This window comes from Salmo salar, chromosome ssa06 (assembly GCF_905237065.1).
Source record: "Salmo salar chromosome ssa06, Ssal_v3.1, whole genome shotgun sequence".
NCBI lineage: Eukaryota > Metazoa > Chordata > Actinopteri > Salmoniformes > Salmonidae > Salmo > Salmo salar.
The window spans coordinates 59,403,039-59,419,766 of NC_059447.1; the positions used below are offsets into that span (position 1 = coordinate 59,403,039).

The 16,728-nt window shown below is 42.0% G+C and overlaps 1 protein-coding gene across 1 annotated transcript in view; it reads left to right on the forward strand.

Moving 5' to 3' along the window:
- Nucleotides 1-16,728, forward strand: part of LOC106607731 (heparan sulfate glucosamine 3-O-sulfotransferase 5) — a 68,428-nt gene that overhangs the window by 49,378 nt on the left and 2,322 nt on the right. The window contains exon 2 of the mRNA XM_014205000.2: nucleotides 16,539-16,680. Coding sequence (XP_014060475.1) covers nucleotides 16,574-16,680 — 107 coding nt within the window. The 5' untranslated portion in view covers nucleotides 16,539-16,573. The remainder of the gene's footprint in view (nucleotides 1-16,538; nucleotides 16,681-16,728) is intronic.

A 16,728-nucleotide genomic window follows, 5' to 3' on the forward strand; every position in this document is an offset into this window, starting at 1 on the left:
TTGAGGGAAGGCGGTAGATTAGTAGTCTAGTCAGGAAAACTAATCTAGTCAACTCTTTCAATTTAATTTATTGTGGCAAAAACCTAATAAAAAAAGGTTGTTCTGCCAAGTTATCATATTTTCCATTTTGAGAAACAATATAGAATAGCAGGAAAATGGTTTTAAAATTAAAAATGAAAAAAAATCCTGGGGAGGACAGCCAGATCCCCAGCCAGGTTGTATAAAAGTGGGGGTGCACAAAGTCAGGCGACCATGAATAGACCTACCTATATGACTGAAGAATGAAGCAGGTGTTAAACATGGGCTTTGCTACACAGAAATCAGCAGTAGCCTATATCAACATCTTTTAATAATACCATGTAAGTATCATGACATTAGCTTTTATCAGGGGCGCAACTTTGGTTTTAGAAGTGGGGAGGACACTACCCGACCGTTCGGAGGAGTCCACATTGTCCTAAAGCACACCATTGACTTTGTTTTGTATCACATTCCAATGATAAAACTGGGGGGGGACAAAAATGTAATTTCAGAATGTTGCACCCCTATAGCTTTCAATCTGTTTTCTTTTAGCATATTTTGGACCAGAATGAGGCTCCTCTCTCCGCTACCTATTGTTCTTGTAGAGAGGATTCAACATCTTCATCAAATGTTTTCATAATTTATCTGCAGATAATCGCCAAAAAACAGTAGTACTGTAACCTAGCAATATGCAAATAAAGGAGACGGATGAACGGCTCTCTCATCGATACGATTCGGTTCGCTACGATTCGGGTTAACCTAAAAGATCAGTTCAAAAAGAGCCGGTTGTTTGTGAACAACCCATCACTAGGCTACACTGACGAGTCACTTTAGCGGTCACTGGCAAGTCTTGACATGGGCTTCGAATCCTAGAAAAATATAAACAAGATATTTGGTTTACTTGTTCCAATGCGATATCATGGACATGTAACTACATTGTATGATTTATGAATAGCAAAGGGATATATGAGATTGACTATTCAATCAGTTCGACACCTTTTATAAACTAGTCAACATTTGCTGACTGTTCGGTTGTCAATCAAAGCACAGTAAACAGCCTATGCGCCTGACTCTGCTGGCTGTACTGTACAGGCCTTTAAAACACGCAAAAGAAAACAAATGAATATGCCACAAAACAAGAATTAAGTGGATTTCAACTCATCGTTACCAATTAACATAACACGGCACGTGTCAATTCATTCACGGGAGACGATGAAGAAGCATCATGCTCTCCGTCATCCGTGAAAAGAAATTTGACTGCAGCCAACCACAGCGCACAAAAATAACACTGGTAGTGAGAGGCGGGACAGACAGCAGACTGACAAACCAGCAGTGTTTCCCCGTCATCAAGCCCTATCGTACCTCCTTACCCATCCAAATAAAATATTGATCATTTATTTTACAGAGACACGCTCCGACAAAGATGCATCAGTCTCAGCTAAAGCATCCCAAGCGAGCAAAACTTCCCCCCTCTGTCTCAGTATGTGTAGAACATATATATGATGCTGTCTGGACATAAAGAGTAGCATATGGCATGTCATACTTTTTTTTAGCCAGACAGCATCAGATACGTGGGGTACATATAGTAAGACAGAGGGGCGCCGTTTCGCTCACGCGGATGCTTTCTCCGGTGAGATAGATTCAGCAGAGAGGAAGAGGTGAAGCGAGAGGGCTCACTCTCACCAAACTCTGTCCAGGATAAGCCCAATGCGTTTCTATGTGCTTAATATGCAGACCTAAGCTTGTAGCCTGCCCTCCTGCCTTTGGGACAACGACTCTCATTGTTAGGGTGGGGACATGAGCATCTCGTCATTATATACAGATCTCTTTTTTTCAGGCAACAAGTTGCGAATTGGAAAGGAAAGTTGGCGTGTCCACAGTGCACTGTTCGGATGCACACATTTATGTTTTGTAAATTTCTGTTTAGTTTTGGCAATTCCCTATTACTTATGTTACCAGTAGGCCTAGTAAATGTATCGTTAATCCCCATCATTTGGTAACATATATTTATGTTAGTATGATGTTGACATGATCAGTCCAATTAAAGCTACGATAGATATAACGGGATTTGACATCATTGTATCTGTGGTCAATAACCTTGAGCATTCTTGGATGGGCACTTCTAATGCAAGTCTATGGCAGCACCCAAGGGGCTTGCATTTTCGAGCTCTACCTATAGATTTTGCACTGACGTAGTGTCCCCATGAGTGACAGAACACTGATGCAACTATAGAACATTACCAACCCCGACGCTCCGTATTTTCCTCTGGCTGCCCCACCACCACAGAAAGCACTGAGCTAGGCTGAAACACCTGCATTTTGGAGCTGCATTATTCAAGAAAGCAAAAAAGAGACCATGTTTGTATGCGGCTTTATTAACTCAGTGATTTTTTAAATTTTTTTTACATTGTTTGCAAACTGATATGTGACATGTATTAATGCCAAAATAACATGCAAAACAGGCAAACTTTATTATTATTCGCCTCACCATTATTTGCCCCACCTTTTCTGAATGACGCGTCGTCACTGATTGTGTGTGTGCCATTCAGAGAGTGAATGGGAAAGACAAAATATTTAAGTCACTTTTGAATAGGGTGCTGTAGTAGGTGCCAGGCACACTAGTTTGTGTCAAGAACTGCAACGCTGCTGGGCTTTTCACGCTCAACAGTTTCCTGTGTGTATCAAGAATTGGTCACCACTCAACGGACATCCAGCCAACTTGACACAACTGTGGGAAGCATTGGAGTCAACGTTTTGGCTTTTGACACCTTGTAGAGTCCATGCCCCGACGAATTGAGGATGTTCTGAGGGCAATCCCCCTTCTCCGACACACGTGTAAATATTGTACTGTCAATTGTTGAGTGCCTTCCTGTGTTTATACTTATGCAACATTTTTTTTCTATATTATTTTTTAGTATTTTTACCACCCTTTTCTCCCCAATTTCGATCTTGTCTCATCGCTGCAACTCCCCAACACGCTCGGGAGGCGAAGGTCGAGTCATGCGTCCTCCGCCAAACTGCTCTTCTTACCACCCGCCCGCTTAACTCGGAAGCCAGCTGCACCATGTGTATCCTTTGCATATGACACAGTGAACTTGAACTTGCTAGGCTTCCTCAGTCTATTAGGCAGTGTGTGGATGGCAGAGATTATTTACCCAGGTGTGCATCCATAAGCCCCTGATAAGATCTGGTCCTGTCATCGCTAGGCTAATGGCGAATGTCCCTTCATATTTAGATAAAACACCCTGCTTGAGTCATGGCTATTTTGTCTCTCTCTTGTGCCATATCATGGGCAATCTGCAAGATGATCAAGTGTTTGCTGACTGGAACAAATATTAAAATACCACAAAGGTGTGCGTGTGTGCATTATAAAGGCCCTCTCTATGTACCTTGAAACACGGCATATGCAGGCATGTCCCCTATTAGATCCTGCCAACAAAAAAGCCCTTTAGTATAAACCTGTGCCAGCGTGCCTTGTTTAGATGACGTATCTGCCTAGGAATCATGCAGTCATGACACTGTTCTACAGAACTAAGCTCGTCTCCCCTGGATATCTGGATTAAGTTGTTTCCACTTGACAGCCTCTGCTTTAGCAGTGGCTGCCCAGTCTCTTAACTTGCTATAGTAGTGGGGGAGCAGAGCCCAGTACATCCAAGAAACAGCATGTAGCGATAATGGAACTGAATTAGGGGGGTTGACGCAGCAGCAGTAGCTACCCTGGGGAGGTTGTGATTGTGCAGCACTGCTCATCTGGTGGGGTACCAGACAGACACCATCCTGCCGATGGTACGCTTTGCTTTACTGAGCACAGACTCAGCACCGAGCCAGCATGGCACAGCCGGGCCTCAAACCTTCCAGGCTCCAGAGCTGGAGAGGAGAGGGTGTATGGGCTAGTTAGATGTAAAGACAGCAGACTCTCCTCTTTGGAGAGTGGGTTGGGAGGCACATCTGTTGGGGGAGCCAGCTGCTCCAGAGCCCTCTCTCTTAGCAGGTGTTTCTGTCTGATGTGGCCCAGGTTCCCCCATGAGGTAGAGAGGCAGCCAAAGGCACATGCCCCCCCCCAAAAAAAAATATATATATCACAGGCCTTCTTCTATTAGTGTAACTACAAAGGCAAATCAGGCCTTCATACCTAATCTAGTTAGTTGTCAGTGTTTATAACGATGCAGGGTATCTAGTTAAAATACATCAAGGGAAAACATGGTTGATGCAAGTGCAGGTGGCTGTAGTTTGCCGAGATTTGTAAATGCAAACAGCCGTCTTTAATTGGAGGTGTGGTGCTCTCCTGTGCCTCGTTTGTAAATGACATCTCAGTCCCCTGTGAGATAGGCTAAGTCACAGGAATAGAACGAGACAATCCTTTGTCTTACCTCAGATGTGCGACGACTCTAATCTCAGTTGAGGGACGAGCGTCCGTAGGGGTGACGCCACCTCTCGGATAACAATGAGAGAGACTGCATTTGAATGTTTTGTGTGATATCTACCGTTTACATCGATAGACAAAATCAGGATGTGTGCACGTCTCTTTACAATATTGTGCACATAAGGTGTATATCATCAGGGTCTGGGATCTATAGGTGTCATTCATATCACATCTTCAGAAGGCGTGGGGAGATAAACAATGCAGAGATGGAGTGTAAATGCCACACTATACTGACTTTGCCTTGAGGGGAGAAGGCATAAACCTTGGTATCTCTCTCCCGCTCTGTCTCTAGGCTGTGAGTTTATTGCATCGGAGTTTTGTCTTATTTGTTGCTTCAAGGTCGCACCATAGTCAGCAGTAAATCAGATATTGTCTTTTGAGTGCAGTGATGCTGTTTATTATTTCATCCCACTGCTTCATTCCTTCCCTCATGTCTGGCCTTCATATGGAATATTCTAAAGGAATAGAATACACCCAGGGGAACTTCTACCAATTAGTGCCTTTATTATTGGTTAAGTCTCATAATAGCTTTGCACACCTGTATTGTGCAATATTTTCCCATTATTATTTTATTCAAGCTCTGTCAAGGTGTTGGATCATGGCCAAATAGCCATTTAAGTCTTGCCATAGATTTTTAAGGAGATTTAAATCAAAACTGTAACTTTGCCACTAAGGAACATTCACTGTCTTCTTGGTAAGCAACTCCAGTGTAGATATGGCTTTGTGTTGTAGGTTATTGTCATAACTTGACTTTAACATTAATCTGAAGACTGTTATTTATCTAATTAACTAACTATGCTTAATTGTTACCCGATTAACTTAATTAACTTAATCATGTAACAATTAACTCATTAGGATCTGGGGCACCACGAGAGCCATCTCCCGAATTAAACTCTAAAAGGTCTTTACCTATCACATCTATAAACAGTCAACTTATTAAGCATAACCTCGTATCATATCATCATTCTGAACAGTGGTAACCTCCTTGCATCTGCTAAAACCAGAGCCTTACTTATGATTCAGTACTATACAAATTGGTTTAATTATTTATTCACTAGCTTATTAAATGGGAACACAGGATAAACATACACACTCTGCACCGGTTATTGACTGGAGACGTAATACGCTGAAAACAGGTCCCTAGCGGAATGACAACATTGATGCTTGTGAAAGAAGAGATGGAGAGGGAGAGAGGGACAGAGACACTTAACATTGGTACATTCAGAAACTCCTCTCACTTACAGTAACCATATACTTTGCACACGAAGCACTTCCCGCTTTGAGTAAGAAATCATGAATCTATTCACCGGGGGTCTCTCGGTGAACAGGGCAGCCGTGGAAAGGGGGTTGGGCCTTGATTGTCTGAAATGGTTCCAACAAGTCTTCTATTGTTGTCCATCTTTGTAGTTGTCTGGTATCCGGTGACTTGTCGTAAAATCCTGAACAGAACTACAGAGTTGACTTTCCTTTCATTCACTCTTGCAAAGGCTTCTTTGAAGATAGGCTAGCCAGACGTATCGATGGTTTGAGCAGAGTAACAGGATGGTCCTATTTAAATTCACTTTTGAAGAAACTTTACTTAGGACAGCTAATCAGCCGTACCAGTGATTGTCCAGGAGGTGAGTTTATCATCTCCACCTCGTGTTGAGATTCAAAGTTCAAACTACTTTAAACATGAAGCTGCAGCTTCACATCTTTCTGGTCTGGTATGTTCATTTCTTAACCCATAATTTATACAGTTTGCAGGAAAGGGGGTGTTCCGGCAGGCTGACACGCTCTCTGACCTCACTCAGGGACGGTGACTACTCACTGTGCAAATTTATAAAAAACAAGCATCTCTTATAGCTTCTCAAATCATATCCGTCTTAACAAAAACACTTTCAAAATTGTTCATATTACATGCACAACGCGTAGTATGGAAACTTCATACATGTAGGGGGTATACTTTCCAAGTTACAATATTTACTTCATAAAAATGTTTATTACATCACAAAATAACAAACAAATTGACATTAGTGTTCTATAAATCGCCTCTGTCCATTCCATGTTAGAAATATTGTTCCAGTATTCACTTTTGAACGTGTTAAGAGTTTCAGCTGGAAAAGGTTTGTTTTGGAATATTTTTATTCAGTATATGTTGTATTCTTCTTTTCACTCTGCCATTTAAGTCATTATTGTGGAGTCACTATAATGTTATTGATCCATCCTCAGTTTTCTCCCATCACAGCCATTGAACTCTGTAGTGGTTTTAAAAATAACCAATGGCCTCATGGTGACATCCTTAAGCAATTTCCTTCCTGTCCTGCAGTTCAGTTCAGAAGGACGACTGCATCTTTGATGTCTGGGTAGTTTAATACATCATCCACAGCATAATTATTAACTTGACCATGCTTAAATATATATTCAATGTCTGATTTGCTATTGCTACCAATCTACCAATTACTGCCCCTTGAGGCTTTCGAAAAGCTCCCTGCTCTTTGTAGTTGAATCTGTGCTTGAAATGTAATACTTGACTGAGGGACCTTACAGATGTATGTATGGGGGACAGAGGAAGGGGGTAGTCATTCAAAAGTATTGTCAACACCTATTATTTCACACAGAATGAGTCCATGTAACTTATTATGTGATTTGTTTAGCCATAGTTTACTTCTGAACTAATTTAGGCTTGCCTAAACAAAGGGGGTGAATACTTATGCAACAACGTTTTTCACAGACTAAGTAAAATGATACAACTGATTTTGCTCATGATGAACGCCCATCAAATGATACAAATACAACAGCCTGAGCCCACTGGACTTGAAACAACGATACAGATGGAACCACGTGCCATATGATGTATTAGCTGCAACACACTATTACAGCTGATTGTGAAATAGACACAAATTACTTATTCGCAATTCGTGACAGGCACACCAAAAAATGCACTTTTTGTGTGTGTTACATGATCTTCTTTCTTCATAAAGCATTCATGTACATTACACAAATTCCAATTTGTTATGGCTAACATTAGCTAGGCTAGCTAGGTGGCCAACGTTAGCTAGGCTAGGGGATACGGTTAGGGTTAGGTAACATGCTAGCTAAGTAGTTAAATTAAGGTTAGGGTTAACGTTAGGGTTAGGAGTTAGGTTAAAGGGTTAAAGTTAGGGGAAGGCTTAGCTAACATGCTAAGTAGTTGCACAGTTGCAAAGTTGCTAAAGCTGTCCGTGATGAAATTCAAACACTCAACCTTTGGATTGCTAGATGTTCACATTATACGCCCACCAGTCCTCCCCAACCAACCTCCCTCCTATCGTTTCTGTCCTAAGTAACCTACCATACCCCGTTCAAAGGCACTTAAATATTTTGTCTTGCATGGCACTCATGCACATTGGCACACATACACTCAGTTGTCTCGAGGCTTAAAAATCCTTCTTTAACCAATCTCCTACCCTTCATCTACACTGATTTGAAATGGATTTAACAAGTGACATCAATAAGGGATCATCGCTTTCACCTGGACATTCTGTCATGGAAAGAGCAGGTGTTCCTATTGTTTTGTACACTGTGTATAACTCTATTAGCTTTCCATTGTGTGCTTAGGTCTTTACAGTATGTAGACAAAGCAGCCACCGACAGATTATTTTGATCTGTACATCATAACATCCCAGTGTTTATGGTTTCTCTGGTGTCTCTTTCCCCAGTAGGACATGATCGTTCTCTCGCTGCTGTGTCCGTCACATGCAGCTGGAGTGTGAGGAGTGGGATCCTCTCTAAGGACACGAACAGCACTTTTAAGTTGACTTTGATGTTGAGATAAGCACCCTGACAGAATGCAGCACTGAGTAAACATACAGTATATGGTCTTTCACTGTCAGTGCTGTATGGTGCGTCAGAGCTGACACACTGGACGGGGTGTGTGTGTGTGTGTGTGTGTGTGTGTGTGTGTGTGTGAGTGAGAGAAAGGGGGCGTGTCTACTCTGTGTACAGTGAGGGGTGGCGGCTGGGCTGGCTGCAGCCAGGGGCAGACCGAGGCATGCAGACACGCTGGTGCCAGAGGAGAGTTCAGGACAAAGGCACTGCAGCGTGCTGGTGATAAATAAAGTAGGCGTAATGTCACAAAATTGACAAATGGCTAAGAGGGGCTGATGGAAGGACGGGATGGAGGTTGGATGCCGACAGAACAGCAGGATCATTCCCCGGTGCATAAGAATACAGATCAATCCAGATAATATTAATTATAATTATAATAAACCCCCCCCCATCTCTTCCATCCCTCCACGTTGTCCTCAAATGACATTACTGGGCATTACGGGGAACAATGGCGCCTCAGTCTGTCTCCATTAAACTTCATTGGGATTTTTTTTAAATTAACAAACAGACACTTAGAAATGTGAGAGAATGCAATAAAGTTTTTCTATGAATGTGTACCGAATCAGATGAATAGGATTGGAATTTGTTTTTGGCCTAAATCACTAGTCTTTTGCACCAGTTCATAGTAGCCGTCTGTCTACTGCACAATACCAGTCGTCTGTCCACTATGGAAGAACGATGTGACTATGTGTGTCAAGTAGACTGTGTCATTTCTAGTGGTAGTTACTCGGCTGCTCGGCACCTCGTCAGCAGTAGTGCCACAAATAAATGGCGGGAGGTAAATCACCCAACTCTATGTAATCGCCCCAAATGTAAGTGGATTTGGGGTCTAATATTCAGCTGTCACATTACATGAGCGTAACTCAAGATGGGACATGATTCAGAATATAATATACCAATTTGCTGCATGCCTCATGGGCGCGAACAATGACTTGTTTGAGGAAAAATGTGCCTAGTGGAAATAGTTCCCCAGATCACTTCTCTGTGTGGACCATTACTGTTTCTTAATGTTCCTCTCCATCCCATAGACATTCTGTTCCCCCATTTAATTCTGTTGAGTTCGAAAGGCTGTGGAAATAAGAGAGTAGTTAGTCATAGGCTATATATTAACAAATGGATGATTTGAAGTGGAGAAAATGGTATTGGTCTGACATGTTTTGGATCTGGGACAATGTGTCTTTCTAGACAGTTCCTATGGTTTCCATGTGATGTGACACTCCACAGCTGCTGACTACCGCTGCCACTGTTGGTCAGAAGAGGCTGGTGAGAGGAGCTATAGGAGGACGGGCTCAATGTAACGGCTGGAATGGAATCAATGGAACGGATTCAAACCCGTTGTTTCCAGGTAGTTGTAACCAGCCTGGTCAAAGGTAGTGCACTATACAGGGAATAGGGTGGCATTTGGGACAGAACCAGCAGCTTTGTGGTCCTGCTCTGTGGGGCTCTGGGGGGTTGGGGGGTGGGGGGGTGGGGGGGGCAGGAACAGAGAGGGGTTGAGAGGAGACGCCGGCTTGTCTAACGGCCAATCAGGTGTTCTACTATGTGCTCAGAACTCCACTGAGACCAACTGCAGTACTGATCTATTTCTGGCACACCACCACAGCGCGATGTTCTGAGAATTAGAACAGCAGCGTAGCAGAGTACACATCATGAGCAGAACATAGCGGGCACCTTAATAAGTCAACAAGATTATACGTAGTATCCATGTCTATAAGCACATGCTACAGTAATGAATATGAGGGCTTTTTCATTCATAGGATGCAATAGGCTATATGGAAATGGGTGTTATTATCAAGCCTTTGGATAGCCAACATTTACTCGGTTCAAATGTGCTTGGGGAAATATCATGTAAGCTTCTCCATGCTATTTACAATTGTAGAGGACAAATTGTGGTAATAACATATAATAGGCTTAATTTACAGCCTAACGGTATGGTATGTTCAGAACTCATGTCAGTCAAAATAAATGTGAGAAACAAACTAGCCGGCTCTCCAGCTTTTTGCATAAACATTCAAGAGGTAAGATGCGCCGAGACAGTTAAGGTCAGGAGCACAGATGAGAGAAAATGGAAAAATGACTGAATAAAAGGTTATTTAACTGAGAACTGAAACATCAGAGTGGATTATTATGGATATCCATGCTTTGATGTAAAGGCTGACAGATTACTTTCACAAAGACTAGACTTCCCTGCATTAATGTCAATGCCTTGTGTTGTCTGGTAAACTGCATATTGACTCGGAGTTAGAGCAAGACCTTTTGCTAAAAGTAAAATTGAGAAACTTAAAACCATTTATTTTTCTTGCCGTAAACTTGCTTCCAGAATCTAGTAAAACTCAAGGTGAAAGTGATTCCTTCTCAACGTTTCTATTGATGCTGCTGTTTATGTGTAGACAATTCCAATTTACTCTCAAAGGACCTGCCTGCTTAAAAAGGCATCGAACATGTGTCAGTCTTTGTTTCCCTCTGTCACTGGTACCTGTACTCTCTCTACACGCCGATTGTTCAAACTTTTCTCTTTGTCTGCCAAGTCCTTCAAAAATAATATCTCTGAGGCTCATCTTGGTTTATTTAGGTCACATTGTGTGAGTCTTGTACTCGATTGGCTTGAGACTATTGAGCTCCTAATTTAGCTTATGAAGGCTATAGGCTATATATAATAATAAAATGTTGACTGTTTATGCTGATGCCGGGGGCTTCATAGAAAAAACACCATATGGCCTCTTGATGACCTAAATGTAAATGTATCATGCCTTGATAAGCGCAAACAGGATTCTGTAGCTTTTCACAAATGGCCGAGTCAAGAAAACTTGTCTGAAAGGCAATTTACTATACATTACCCTAATCTGAAACTAATTTGACCAGAAGTCTCTCAGACATCTTTTCAGTGCTAAAATAAGTCTGGGGTCATGTGAAAAAGGCAATTAATTCAGACATGATAAGCTCACACTGTGGATTCAACAGCCAGGGCGATTAGAAGGAATTAAAATATGTCAGTATTTAGTAAGAGTACTAGAGATGGGAGTAGCAGAGATATGTTTCCCATGGAATTCCTACATAGAGTCAAATGTACGTTCAACTTTGCTGTCTCTTACCAGGGAAGACGTAGAAGATAGTCGGGAGAGAAGGGACGTCCTTAATTCTAAGGGAGTACATTAAATGTACTCTAAATGTAGAGGTCGGGACTTTTAAAAACAGTACATTGATTTGGACCGAGTCTACTTCAGCATTGTAAGTACCCGGCATTGTTCTGCCAATGACACCCTGTATAAATCAAAGAGCCATTGAAATGAAAGCACTCTAGGAGATCTGTGAGTCGCTCCCTAGCCTCACAGAGATACCGCCTTTAATGAAAAACATTTCATTTCCAAATGGGAATCCACCAACAAGGGGACTGGACTGGCCCTCTGGCTAAATGGGTTTATTCTCCTTTATTGTTAGACTGCTAAAATTCCAATTGCTTGGCTAGCATCCATTTAGAGGCCAGGGAAAATGCAATATTACTTATTTTCTAGTTACAGCAAGAGTCAAAGGCCCACTCCACATGCCTGTTATATGTTATATTATCTTCCCTGTACATTGTATTAGGGATGATATCACCCATATACTAATAGGTTTTGGTGTCTTGGATCTCTCTCGGTTCACGGGGCCAGGGGAAATATTCAAGGCTATGGATGGGGTCAGTTAGTGGTTATTCTTTAGGGAGAACTGGGCTTCCATTTGCTGATCATAACAGTAGTTGCAAATACTTTCTATTGTAAAGCCTACCTACAAACAGAAGCATGATGCAGTCCTGCAAAACTGCATCTCTCTCTCTCGATTCAAATGACAATAGCCTGCCCACCTTTGAAAAGCAGTGTTCTAATACTCCCTCATATAACTTATGTTTAACGACACGTCTGACAACCAATGACAGCCACTAGTATGCTTAACCTGGGCCAGAATGAAAGAACTGAACTGATGAGGGAAAAAAACTCCAGTCATGTCAGTGAGTAGATTGATGTCATTCTTATATAATGAAACACTGCCCCCTCTTGGTTTAACAGAGGAACAGGTTTTTCGTTTTCCTTCATTGAAGGTCAAACGAATGATGTCGAACGTGATGAAGATAGGGTATTTTTCTTTTGTATGCTAATCACAACAAGGGAAATGTCCTGAGACAGATTAGGTTTTTGATGATCTTACACAATTAGCATCAACAGTAAGATCTCTGGTGATTGGCTGTTCAGTGCTTGTTATGGAAGCTCTACACAGGACTGGACAGAGAAAGGGAAAGGGGGATACCTACTAGTCAGTTGTACAACTGAATGCATTCAACTGAACTGTGCCTTCCGCATTTAACCCAACTCCTCTAAAGACCTTGCTTACATTTCTTTCCTTTCTGAAATAAAAACCACAGACATGTTGTAATTGTTCTAGGGGATTGAGGTCAGGTTGTTCTGTTTCCTTTGATCATTATTGTTTTGTTCAAATGCAGCAGCTTCATACGGAGATGCTTTATTTTCATACAACGTGATTTTCTTATTTGATTTATTTTTGTACTTTTTTCCCCAATTGGTAGTTACAGTCTTGTCCCATCGCTGCAACTCCCGTGCGTCCTCCGAAACACGACGCTGCCGAGCCGCACTGCTTCTTGACACACCGCACCAATGTGTCGGAGGAAACACCGTACAACTGGTGACCGAAGTCAGCGTGCATGCGCCCGGCCCACGAGGAGTCGCAAGAGCGCGATGGGACAAGGACATCCCTGCCGGCCAAACCCTACTCTAACCCGGACGACGCTGGGTCAATTGTGGACCGCCTCATGGGTCTCCCGGTCACGGCCGGCTGCGACACAGCCCGGGGTCGAACCTGGGTCTGTAGTGATGCCTCTAGGACTGCGATGCAGTGCCTTAGATCGTTGCGCCCCTCGGAAGGCCACAACATGATTTTCACACAGCACACGTTATGAACGGAGTTGAAAATTGAGATTGCAACATCAAAGGAGATAATTTCTATCCTGTTTGAACAAAAATATAAACGCAACAAAGTGTTGGTCCCATGTTTCATGATCTGAAATAAAAGATCCCAGAAATTGACCATAAGCACAATGAAAATATATCACATTGGGCCCCACCACCACAGGCCACACCAACCCTGCGCAATTGCTGTAACCACACACCTCCAGAACCCAATCGACCCATTCAAAGCTTTAAATAACTCTACCTTTGCAGGCTTGCAACTCTCTTGTAATCCAATATTTACTGTACGATATTTACTGACAGTGAGCTGTGAAAATATAACACTGTGCAGACATGCATGCAACATTCTGCATACAGTGGAATTCACTATTTGATGCAAGACTGATACCCTCTATAAGAAATGTGCTAAAGGCCATTTTTACAGTCTAAATGTAATTTTAATGGTACAATTTTTGAACGGAGAATTCTCTTAACAATAATGAATAACTTAAAATAAATATATATTAACCTCTTCAATTAAAATAAATTAGCTTTATCATCTATAGAATGATATGACAAACAAAATAATAAAATCCGTAGCAGATTTTTGATCTAAGTATACCTACCAACTAGAAAATCAGCAGCTGTAAAAGTGGAAATGGAAAACAAAATGGAAATGAAGAGGCCTGATTTTGGCGCTAGAGGAAAGGTAAAGTGGTCACCAAATCAATAGGTTTCTTCCACTTGGGGTCTTGATTGTGCACAACAAATTTTATGGCAATCCAGCCATTGGGGCGGCAGGTAGCCAAGTGGTTAGAGTGTTGGACTAGTAAGCGAAAGGTTGCAAGATCAAATCCCTGAGCTGACAAGGTAAAAATCTGTTGTTATGCCCCTGAACAAGGCAGTTAACCCACTGTTCCTAGGCTGTCGTTGAAAATAAGAATTTGTTCTTAAGTGACTTGCCTAGTTAAATAAAGAAAAAAGAAAAAAAGTAAACTTTGAGATATCCTGTTCTCAGCCTGTGGGCATCATGTGTGTAGTGATTCCATAGCCATGTAATTTAACAGTTATCACTGGCCCTTTCTCAGCCTTACTCACCAAGAGCCCAATGCCAATCCTTCTCGCTAGCAAAGTCACTGATCAAGTCTTTGAAGTCCAGCTTTCTAGCTAACTGACCTTCAATGGACAACATGGCAAGACTGCAAAGTCTGTCCTGGGACACAGTGGACCTCAAATAGTTTTTTGAATCAGTTTTAGCTTACTGAAAGCTCTCTCACTACCAGCAACAGTCACAGGCAGTGTGCAAAATATACGTAAAGCAATGCACACTTCTCCAAAAATGCTTTGCAGGAGCATCTTACAAACTGCATTCAGGAGACCAAGAGGGGACAAGTTAGGGTGAAAGTGGCAGCATATACAGTGTTCAGGTGTCTTACTTCATGTTGAAACTCAGGTGTAAGATCTCTGGAATACTTCATGATCAGTGGTTGGCACACAGAAGGGACTTTATCCTCACTAATCTTCCCAACTTTCAGAACAGAATAAAATTCTTCTACAATTTTTGCAGTGGTGTGGAACCTAGTGGCCAAGTCACTTATGATGTTGTCCATAGCAGTAAAAACACTGTGTTCGGAAACACCGTTGCTGCACTGTCCCGAGCTGTCTCCTCTTCAGAGGTCTCATCGTGGAATCTCTTCCTTTTCCTCTGGCGGCTGTGTTCCTTGCTAAATTGAGGTGAAACATCCATTTGCGTAGCAATCAGTGTTGCTTCAGACTAAGAGACTGAGCTGCATCTGAATAGAGGGGGGTTGGGCAATATTAGAGGCTCTCTGGATGTTTACTTTTTGCCAAAAGCAAGTAAAGAAAAAGAAACCGTTAGTTTTATTAGTACTTTGTAAATATTAATGATGATCGGTTAATAATTTAATATTGAAAGAAATGTACCTAATGTTCTAATAATTTTTTAGGGCCCCTGTCAGTCACAGGCAATTGGAATCGTCCTAATCCCTCCCCCCCATACAACGCCCCTGGTTGTGCACAAATGTGTTTACATCCCTTTTAGTGAGCGTTTCTCCTTTGCCAAGATAATCCATCCACCTGACAGGTGTGGCATATAAAAAAGCTGATTAAACAGCATGATTGATCATTACAGTAAAAGTTGACTCTAAAACGTGCAGTTTTGTCACACGACACAATGCCACAGATGTCTCAAGTTTTGAGGGAGCATGTAATTGGCATTCTGACTGCAGGAATGTCCACCAGAGCTGTTGCCAGAGAAGTGAATGCTAATTTCTCTACCATAAACTATCTCCAACGTCGTTTTAGAGAATTTGGCAGTACGTCCAACTGGCCTCACAACCGCAGACCACGTGTATGCCGTCGTGTGGGCGAGCGGTTTGCTGATTTCAACAATGTGAACAGAGTGCCCCATGGTGGCGGTGGGGTTATGGGCAGGCATAAACTATGGACAACGAACACAATTGCATTTTATCAATGGCAATTTGAATGCACAGAGATACTGTGATGAGATCCTGAGGCCCATTGTGAGGCCTATTTTTGTAAGGTATCTGTGATCAACAGATGCATATCTGTATTCCCAGTCATGTGAAATCCATAGATTAAGGCCTAATTTATTTATTTAAATTGACTGATTTCCTCATATGAACTGTAACTCAATAAAATCAATTAAATTGTTGCATGTTGCGTATATATTTTTGTTTTGAATACATTCATGAGGCACCGACTTGTGTATTCTAGACTGTGGGTTTTCCTTTGCAAAAGGCTACATACAGCACCACAGAAACTTTATGATTGAATTGAAGCCACAGTAATCTAGAGACCAAATCATAATCTAGGCCCTATCTAATTAATATATATTCCTTAATTAACAGCTGAAGGGTTGTCTGGGACCAAACTATGCTGTCACCCTTTTTGTGAGAATAAAAGGTGTCTGGTAGAAGAATTGTGTATTCTGCATTTACACGGACTCAATGAAAAATGATACCATTATAACAGATTCAACCGTTTTCAAAAAAAGAAAGAAAACGATACCATGATGAGGCTCTCGCCGAGTGGGTCTGCCTGTCATGCATTTGATCAAATCCGATCCGAGCTAGCTGGCAGAAACAATGAAATAAATAAAGGGTGGGTATGACTGAGGAAGGCAGACGTCTGCTCTAATGACAATGCAGCACTTTACAGGATCCTGTGAGGGTGGCTTAATCACTTGTAAGGCTTGATTGAGTGAATGTTAATAAACATTAGGACTGCCAGTGATTAGTGGTTTATGTGCTCTGCTCTCCCGTCCCCAGGCTGAAGACGCAGTCCTGAAGATTGATGGAGGGCCATGCTATTCAAACAGCAGGCGTTGCTGAGACAGAAGCTCTTTGTGCTGGGCAGCCTTGCTATCGGGAGTCTCCTCTATCTAGTGGCCAGGGTTGGGAGCTTGGATAGGTATGTCGGTTGGTGTCCATAGTAGCTAACACATTTCGCTTTCGGTCT